Source organism: Orbicella faveolata, unplaced genomic scaffold (genome assembly GCF_042242905.1).
Source record: "Orbicella faveolata isolate gen_17 unplaced genomic scaffold, um_ofav_v1 contig_48, whole genome shotgun sequence".
NCBI lineage: Eukaryota > Metazoa > Cnidaria > Anthozoa > Scleractinia > Merulinidae > Orbicella > Orbicella faveolata.
In genome coordinates this window covers 11,619,688-11,630,000 of record NW_028301578.1, presented here as the reverse complement: position 1 = coordinate 11,630,000, position 10,313 = coordinate 11,619,688, and the positions used below count along the sequence as shown (strand labels likewise).

General features: G+C 39.7%; 1 protein-coding gene across 1 annotated transcript in view; it reads left to right on the top strand.

The window, feature by feature from the left end:
* Positions 1 to 10,313, top strand: part of LOC110042771 (sushi, von Willebrand factor type A, EGF and pentraxin domain-containing protein 1-like) — a 43,146-nt gene that overhangs the window by 31,446 nt on the left and 1,387 nt on the right. The window contains exons 23-31 of the mRNA XM_089280644.1: positions 19 to 213; positions 405 to 590; positions 1,122 to 1,316; positions 1,508 to 1,693; positions 2,073 to 2,267; positions 2,477 to 2,662; positions 4,194 to 4,379; positions 5,382 to 5,570; positions 6,364 to 10,265. Of these exons, the coding sequence (XP_089136770.1) occupies positions 19 to 213; positions 405 to 590; positions 1,122 to 1,316; positions 1,508 to 1,693; positions 2,073 to 2,267; positions 2,477 to 2,662; positions 4,194 to 4,379; positions 5,382 to 5,570; positions 6,364 to 6,680 (1,835 nt within the window). The 3' untranslated portion in view covers positions 6,681 to 10,265. The remainder of the gene's footprint in view (positions 1 to 18; positions 214 to 404; positions 591 to 1,121; positions 1,317 to 1,507; positions 1,694 to 2,072; positions 2,268 to 2,476; positions 2,663 to 4,193; positions 4,380 to 5,381; positions 5,571 to 6,363; positions 10,266 to 10,313) is intronic.

Sequence of the window (10,313 nt, the reverse complement as noted above, 5' to 3'; positions counted from 1 at the left end):
TCCATTTTACTTTATCAGCTATCAATTGCACGTCCTTGACGGTAGACCCAGGAGGTCCACTGCGTATGAGCAGCTGTGATAATCATTATGGAGCGAAATGTAACTTCTCTTGTACAATTGGCTATCGTTTGAATGGCACATCAACGGTCACGTGCGTTGCCCCAGGTAACCAACATCCTGGAGTGTGGAACAATACAGTGCCCAAATGTAAAGGTAAACTCGAAAACTAAACAACTTATAAACTTAAACGAATTCACCGAACATAATTTTATAGACGTGTTTACATGATAGAGGCCACTCAGCTCCCCATTAGAAAAGAAACCCTTTTCATGATTGAATCAATTAGAGGGTTTATAAACTTTCGTATTATGTTTTTTTGACCGTCAATATTAATCTGACTACAGTGATAACGTGCCCAGCGTTGCCTACACCGTCCAATGGTACAAGACTTGGATGTCCAGGGAATGCAACGATGTATTATGATACTGTCTGTCAGTTCTCGTGTAATGATGGCTATATAGGGTCTGGTTCTCAAGCAAGGAGATGTCAACACAATGGAACTTGGTGTGGAGAAGACTTCTCTTGTCAAAGTATGTAAAACATGATGCAATGCTACAGCCTGACAATTGGTAATAGTGCAATAACTGCAGATATCATAAAATTATGGACCGAATATGAACTAATATCTAGTAACTTTTTCTGGTACCAAGATCTCGAGACGAGAAAAGGTTACCGCAATTAATACAGGTAGCCGTAGATTGTCAACGTTTTACGTTATATACATCCATAAAAAGAGCTTTTTTAATATCAATCACTCTGTTTACTATTAGTAATTGATATCCGTATTCTCCATACAAGAGCAGTACGCAGTCAACAAGACGGGTGGAAGAGAATCAACGTCATCATCAACTAGGGAGAGCTTAAATAACGTACTATGCTTTACGATTTTTGTAATGACACTTTAAAGAGTGAAGGTGATTGAGGGGTCAATCGATATTTAAGTGTTAGAAAGAGATTACCAAAAAGTATAAAGAGTATATAAGCGGTCTCAACTTCAGGCATGCACCAAAGTTCTTATCACAATAAATAAATGTTAGTTTTTCGCCATTTCCCTTTATCAGTCATCAACTGCACGTCCCTGACGGTAGACCCAGGAGGTCCACTGCGCATGAACAGCTGTGATAATCGCTATGGAGCACAATGCAACTTTTCTTGCGCAATTGGCTATCGTTTGAATGGCTCGTCAACGGTCTCGTGCGTTGCCCCTGCCAACCAACATCCTGGAGTATGGAACAATACGATACCCAGATGTGAAGGTAAACTCGAAAACTGAACAACTTATAGACTTAAACGAATTCACCGAACACAATAATTTAGATGTGTTTACATGATAGAGGCCACACAACTCCCCATTATAAAGGAAACCTTTTTCATGATTGAATCAATTAGAGGGTTTATAAGCTTTCGTATTATGTTTTTTTTACTGTCAATATTAATCCGACTACAGTGATAACGTGCCCAGCGTTGCCTACACCGTCCAGTGGTTTAAGGCTTGGATGTCCAGGGAATGCAACGATGTATTATGATACTGTCTGTCGGTTCTCGTGTGATGATGGCTATATAGGGTCTGGTTCTGAAGCAAGGAGATGTCAACACGATGGAACTTGGAGTGGAGAAGACTTCACTTGTCAAAGTATGTAAAACATGTTGCTACAGCCTGACAATTGGTAGTAGTACAATAACTGCGGATATCATAAAATTAGGGACCGAATGTGAACAAAAATCTAGTAACTTGTTCCAGTACCAAGACCTCGGGACAAGAAAAGATTACCGCAATTGATCTAGGTAGCCGTAGATTGTCAACGTTTTACATTATATATATATATATATATATATATATATATATATATATATATATATATATCCATAAAAAAAAGAAACTTTTGTTCTCTAAAGTACAGTTTACGTCTTCATGTGTACGTTTTTACGGACAATTAAGGAAATCATCATTATGAACTTTTCATTTACCAAGAGTGATCGATATTCATATTTTCTCTACCTTTCGTTATTAGTTATCAATTGCACGTCTCTGACGGTAGACCCAGGAGGTCCACTGCGCATGAGCAGCTGTGATAATCATTATGGAGCACAATGTAACTTTTCCTGTGCAATTGGCTATCGTTTGAATGGCTCGTCAACAGTCACGTGTGTCGCCCCTGGCAACAAACACCCCGGAGTTTGGAAGAATACTATACCCAGATGTGAAGGTAAACTAGAAAGCTAAACTTAATGCTCTTATGTGAATTCACCCAACACAATTATATAGAGGTCTTAACAAAGTGGAAAATGGAACCAGTTTTATGCAGAGCTGCATAGCATAAAAGATCCCGTTATCATTATTAAATAAATTGAAGGGTCATTAAAAGTTTGGGGTTTTTCATATTCTTTTGACCATCATTACTTTTTCACACCGCAGGGATCACGTGTCCAGCGGTGCCTGCACCGTCCAATGGTACAAGGCTTGGATGTCCATGGAATGCAACAATGTATTATGATACTGTCTGTCAGTTCTCGTGTAATGATGGCTATATAGGGTCTGGGTCTCAAGCAAGGAGATGTCAGCACAATGGAACTTGGAGTGGAGAAGACTTCACTTGTCAAAGTACGTTGCTAAATCTTTGTGATGGTTGATAGAATTAATTTATAGTTAGAATAAGGAAAATAGCTTGTTTAACGTTTACGTGAAATTATTACCATTGCAGCTGTATGTTAATCGGGTGCCCAGTCTTGACGGGAATGGTTACGCCCCGGGGGAACTGAGATATAAAAAGAACGGGGGAGCTCGTCGAACCTTTTAATGGTTAAAAACACGGTTTTTGGTACCTCTTAGGGTATTCCAAAAAAAGTTATGTCAGGAGATAATGTGTCATTTTTGAGCTGGCACCTCTTAGGAGCGAAAAACATTTTAAGTCACCCCCACAAAACAGGATCTTGGTACTTTTTATGTTATTCAAAATTTCGGACGAGTACCTCGTCTTTGTTATATGGTAACGCACCCGGGGTTACGCGTGCTGCGGTTGCTGGGCGACAACTTGTTCAGTGTGCACTATTGTTGTGATGCCAATGTTGCCAGGAGGATCGTGTTAAGAAAAAAAATGTTGTTATCGTTATTATGTTAGCTAATAGCTTGAGGGCTCCTATTGATAGCAGAGATGCTTTGTAAGCTCCCTGAAGGGACTACCCTGAAAATTTACATTTAATTTTTTTTTTACTTTTAAATAAAGGTGTCTATCTATCTGTCTGCTCTACTCATACCCTAGTTAATCTTTTATTAATTGTCAGTTACATTTTAATCTTCAGTCAACAACTGCACGTTCCTGACAGTAGACCAAGGAGGTCCACTGCGCATGAGCAGTTGTGATAATCATTATGAAGCACAATGTAACTTTTCTTGTTCAATTGGCTATCGTTTGAATGGATTGTCAACAGTCACGTGTGTTGCCCCTGGCAACCAACATCCTGGAGTGTGGAACAATACAATACCCAGATGTGAAGTTAAACTCGAAAACTAAACAACGTATAGACTTATATAATTTTCCCAATACAATTATACAGTTAACACTTAATGACTGGTCCCGAGGGGAACAGTTAATTTTGTTTCCCGAGATTCTCAATGTTTCTCTCGACTTCGTCTAGGGAAAGCCTGAGATTCGAGGGAAACAAAATTCACTATTTTCCAAGAGACCATTCATCAATATATAGCAATATACATATATAGCAATATATATAGCAAGCGAGGTGATGTCAACACAATGGAACTTGGAGTGGACAAGACTCCATTTGTCAAAGTATGTATTCCAATGAAGATTATAATAAAGTCTGTATACGAGTCAAGTGGCCAATCGGGTCGGAGCTAATCCTGGTTTCCATAGTACGAGGTTACTGGGAGTATTTCTACTCCCCCTGGCTGGTATTCTATTCCCCGGCATTAAGTTGGCCGGTACTCATTTATACACCTGGGTGGAGAGAGGCACTGTCAGAGTTAAGTGTCTTGCCCAATAACACAACATAATGTCCCCGGCCAGGGCTCGAACCCGGACCGCTTGATCCGGAGACCAGCGCAGTAACCATGAGGCCAACGCGCCTCCCACGAAGATTATAATAACTACTTACTATATTATTTCACATTGCAGTGGTCACGTGCCCAGCGTTGTCTGCACCGTCCAATGGTACAAGACTTGGATGTCCAGTGAATGCAACAATGTATTATGATACGGTCTGTCAGTTCTCGTGTAATGATGGATATATAGGGTCTGGGTCTCAAGCAAGGAGATGTCAACACAACGGAACTTGGAGTGGACAAGACTTCACTTGTCAAAGTATGTTCCTAAAACTCTGCGATAATTGCGCAAATTCTATAATCTTCTGTCCACAAATAAGTGCCACCCTTAGGGTTTAATTGTTTCTTGAGGATTACTTTATTGTTATAAAATATCAGTCAGTCTTTATTTCTTTGGCTCTGACTAAATAGCTTCGATAGTCGCAAAGCGCGTGGCTTGTTTTATCTCTTAATAAAGTGCAAAGCAATGGGTCTTTTACAAATACGGTCACGTGGCACAAAAGCAAGTATTCTTTATGACAAGCCACGTACCCGAATAACCAAAACTATCAGAAGTAGCGTGCAACTACCCCATATTCCTGTCACGGCGTTTTCACAGACCGATCTTTTTTTAGTTTTAATTTACCGCGAATTCAGACCCAACGGCATCATTTAACCGGAAGATGTGATTTCTTTCCTTACCCTTGCGCGCTCATGTGGACCAAAACTGACCTGTTTCGCGGATAAAGAAGCCTAAAAATAGAACGGTCTGTAAAACTGCCGTGACATAGGCTTAGTAAGCTAAGGAGTTGCACGCTGGTTGCGATGAACTCCTACCAAAACAAAGAAACATCAAGTTTGACAATTTGAAGTCGTTTTATTTTGGGGACTGTCGTAATTACAGGCTGCAACATGGGCTTTTTCAAGCCCGTATACAGCCACTATGTTTGGCTTATCAAAACTCCCGTCATCCCGCCCCACTCAGAATGTTTATGCCGAGCCCGCCTGGTTAGAGTTGCAGTTCTCCGCAGAATGTCTGTAACCTGCAATTTTCTGTTTTACATCCCTCATACCGTCGTCAGTTTCAAAACTATCCGGTATCATGCCTGTCAAAATGAGCAAATCCTGCTCTTGTCTATTTTCACTCTCATTCTGTATCCCGCCTAAGCTATGTTGGACCCTTGTATCTGTTTTGAAGTTCAGAATTGCGTATTATCTACCACGTGACCAGTTGCTGCAAAAGATCCATTGGCTCTTTTTAATTCTCACCTTGTTTTTTTAGTTGTCACTTGCCCTTCGCTACCTTCACCCGCTAATAGCGTACGATATGGTTGCACTGGGAATTCATCAGAGTATCCACACGACACTATCTGCAGATTCTCGTGTTTTGACGGCTATAAGGCCATTGGTTCTAGCGTACGAAGATGCCAGCAGAATGGACTTTGGAGTGGAGGAGAATTTTCTTGCCAAAGTACGTGCAAGGGAGGATGAAATAACTTTATCTAGTTTTCTATGCGCGATGCTCAAAGAGGAGAGGTCTAGTGGACTATAACTCATCGAAAACAAGGACTAGTAGTGTAATTCTTTAAGTAGAGACTATTATAGGAGAGTAGTTCAAAGCCTACAAGACTTTTTAAGCTAAAATTCCAGAGCAATTTGCAATGCAAAAATGCGCGCGATCAAAATTTATCAGCGAATAAACAACAATGACACGACTAATCAGATATGTGTATTTCCATATTTGGGACGTGAAAATGTAATTAATTGTTGTAGGTTTCTCTTTGAGTACGGGCAGGATGAGATGTGGCAAAACTTCTGATCTTGACGTATGGGGCAGAACAAGCAGAGGGCAACTTTTATAGGAGTTTTTCCGGGGGCAAGTTCTCTTCTGTTTGCGGGTGTGTTTGATGGACACAAGTCTTTACTAAGGGGAGCTAGCTTTACGTCTGATTACCCTGCGAGAATAGATCCTCTCTAGGAAGGTCAAAGGGCCTCTGCTTGCAGAATAACAAAATTAATAAACCCTGGAGAAATAGGTTTATAGCAACAGATACATAAGATAAACTACGTTAGATTTTTGCGAGCTTCGACGTAGCTAAAATGTTAGTTCATTTTTAATCGACGTTAGGGTCACTACAGATCATCTTGACAGCGGCTGTGTTACATCTTCTTTCCTGACATTGTTTGGCAACAACAACACGATGTGACTCGCCAGTCTTACAATTAATTAATTAATCATTCATTTACATGTATTTTCCATTTAGTTGTCACATGTCCGACGCTATCAATACCAACCAATGGCGAGCTATTGGGATGTAATACAACAGAGATGTTATACAGTACCGTGTGCAGGTTTTCTTGTGATGAAAAATTTGAAGCGAAAGGTTCAGTGGTTAGAAGCTGTACAGAAAATGGAACCTGGAGTGGAACTGATCTCGCCTGCACAGGTATTCCCCGTAGAAGCGGTTTATCATTAATATCACCAAGTCATGTGTCTAATTTATTACTAGAGATTGGTGGAATAAGAAGCGATCTTCGAGTGTCTGCAAATTTAAAATTTCTTTTTTGTGTCTACTTCTAGTTTTGTATTTGAATAACACTAATGCAGCCTGGTTAACCAATCAGCGCCAAGGTTTTTTTTGTTTCCTCAACCAGTCATTAACACGCAATTTTTCTCCCGCGCTAGATCGTAACAATCGTGGCAAAGATTACATGTAACATAACGTGTTTGTCAGCGTTTGTTACAGCGGTAATTTCCAAAGTTTTGAACGACTAGTAGATTTATACTAGAAGAATTAGCGTGATAGAAATCTCGAGCTCATAACCTAATTATTAAATATAGTGGAAAAGAATGGAATATCTGTTCGGTAATTTTTAGGCCTTAATTACGGCAAGTATTAAACGGAGCATGGGCTCAGATCATTACACGCTTTTAAATTAGACCTTCTTCATATTTTCAGATCAATCAATTAATGCAGCTTTGACTCGATATTTGTTCGACTCCATAATACCGCACTGTTTTAACCTGCATCTGTCACTGATCATTTATTTTTTCTCGTTGCACTGTCTAAGAGAAACCGTGCTATTCATTTCACGTTTTGAATTAGTCGGTTATGTCATCTCTTTCGAGATTTGATTATTTTCTACTTGTGAAGTTCCAGTGTCAACCCGTTGCTTAATGTACAAAACAATTATTCTCGTGTTGTTTGGCGATCTTGGATCATTAATCAATGGATACAACATCGCCAATCAGCCATTTCGTTCGCCTCGACTGCAAGATCGCAAAAGTCGATCTTCAGTCGTTGCCTCTGAGGCTTTGCGGTTGATCTTGTGCATTCTACAGATGCATGGATCAATCGATAGCAGATCGAAGAGAGATTTTAGATCGATATATGATCGTCGCTCTAGATGATATCGTCAATGGATCTCTATTTCGCAGCTAGCGTACTTCGAGATGAGGCTCACTAGCGATACATTCATTGTTGTTGGCTCTTTGTTATACTTGAGACACATTCCGTCTAGACGGACTTGGGCGAGAGTTTTAGCGCGAACGGTCTGGTAATGCGTCTCAGTATAAAAACAGACACAAGAGCGATTACACGTCAAGACGAACTATCTGCCTTAGTGCGTCTTGGCCGCGACGGGTAATCCGCCTGGATGTAAAAGACGAGCATCAGACGAATTATGCGTTCGGAGGTTTTAACGTGTCTGCACTGACTGAAGTGAGGCAGAAGACAGATAATTCGGCGTCAAGGCTAACTATCTTCTTTTCTTGTGCAACTCGAACAGATACTTAGTTCGTCCTAGACGCATAAAACAGCAGACGCACAATCCATTAGGACGGATTAATGCGTCTCTGGTGTAAAGACTGCCAGTCACTGAAACTGATAACAACCGGTATCTCTTGTTTATGACAAGCTTTGTGTCGATGTATCGACTCTTGTTATTTTCCTGGTTTTGCACAGTGTATATGAGTGTATACTTCCTTACTCTTACAACAGGTATCTTCCGTTTATGACAAGCTTTGTGCCAATGTATTAACTCTTTTTTTTATTTTTTGGCTTTGCAGAGTATCAATTTTTCTTCCTCGTAAAGTGTCGTTGAAGTGTCACACCGAGCTGTAGTCAGTTTTGACATCAAGAAATTCTCTGTTCGTAAAGATCCCGGATGTTTCGTTGGAGTTAAAATGCATATTCTACATTGAATAAGACATAATCTTCATAGTTATTTAAGTTTTTTTCATGCTTTGGTATTGTTTTTGTTCCTGTTCTTGTTCTTGTTTTTCTTTGTCTTCCTCTTCTTCTTCTTCTTCTTCTTCTTCCTCTTCTTCCTCGTCTTCTTCTTTTTCTTCTTCCATTTTCACGCACTTTCACGATTGTTTAGCTTTACAGGCGCTAATTTTTTTTCTTTAGTTATTTGCAGTGATATACTGAACTTCAGCCGTTCACAGAGCACCAATAAAGGCGTCTTCAGTCAACTTTTTCGAGGAAGACGTCATTGGCTCCCAGTCCAGTTAGCTTGGAGTCGAAATGGCCGTACCTGGTGGCAAGCAAATGTTACGGGACATGTATTAGTAAAACGTAGATTTCTCTCTGATGAGAAAGAATCACGATGTTGAGATCGTAAAGCCAATCACACAGCTGTTTGTAACCTACTGTTAGAACCAAGCCCACAGAGATAAAGTTCTAAAGATACGACACTCGAGAGTTACTCTATTATGTAACCTAGGTTGAACTGTTCAAATGCTATTGGCTGCAAACCATATATGACAAATAGCCTTTCAGTAAAATCTTCGAGTTCTGCATGTAACTGCATGAGAAAAGACCACAAATAAAATGACTTGTTCCTTGAGCGAGGTCCTGATCCACTTGTTATAGAGATCTTGGTTAGAAGCAGGCCGCCTCTCGCTCAACTCTTGCTTAACTCTCCAGCAGGGAAAAATCCCCTGCTACACAAGTAATGGAAAATGCCAACCACAATGATGTTATGGTAATTGGCACCATGGCAATTCAAGACCAGGATTGAAGTTCATCAGTGTTCGTCTGATCCTCTGGTGACGACAATGAGGGACTGGATGAGGTTTAACCGATAACTGAGAATTGGTAGAACTTTTAACTGTCAGCTGGGCAATGACTCGGTTTCTAAATGACAGGTAAGATCTGAGATCTGCAAAAATTTACTGATAGCTGAGAAATCACCGAAACTTTAACTGATAACTGATTTTCCAGCATCCCATCCAGACACTCGGAAAATGATTGCAGTAAAAACCCGCGTGTAAGAACCTATGGTTTTTGAACTCAGGCAAAATACGTTGTTTTATTTTGGGGAAGTTAGTGGCAAATTAGACTAATTAAGTTCGTAATTAGTTTCTTAATTTCTATGAAGGAGATATAGTTGTTAATTACCAGAAAAAATAAATAAACTTGGGATTGGTCCTTAAATATAGAATATTTATTCATCATTATTTTCATCATCGCTTTTATTTAGTAATGCAGGTTACAAAGATTACTGGCAGCCAATGAGGCTGAGGTAACTAGTAATAACTAATAAAATTTACAAATAATAACTAATACAATTCACAGCTATATTATGATAAGCATAGCACAACTGGTTACAAAATGTATATGTAGTGTATGCTGCTTGATCTTGCTTGGCTAATCAGGTTCTTGTATTTTTTGGGTATTAAAATCATAGTGGAAAATTTCTGCCCGCAGGTTCTTAAAGCACTTGGTTCTTTACACGCGGGCTAGTACTGTATCATTTCTAACTGAGAACACTGAAACGACATCTGAATGGGAGTATCGCGAACGAATGTTAGCAGAGTACTATAATACTACAGCAACTTTATTTGCAGCTATTCTCAGACGTTTTTAGAGACCCCGTCGTTTCAGCACTGAATGAAGTGACTTTTTACTCAGCCTAATACGTCACGCTACAGTCGTTCTAAAAATACTTTTGCCCCCCACTTTTCCCCAGTCTTGTCTCACAGCCCTCACTTGATGTAAATCTTCGGACTTCATCCCAGTTTACATTACACAGCGAACATTCCAAAGCAACCATGAGAGCATATGGAAGAATTAGTTTTTTGCTGCTAATTGCACAGTTTATATTTTAAAGTTAGCCAGTTATGACAACAGCGTAAAGGCTTCTACAATATCTCATTCAGGTAAGCTGGACTTAATGCTTTACTAAACCCATCTATCGAGATGAAATG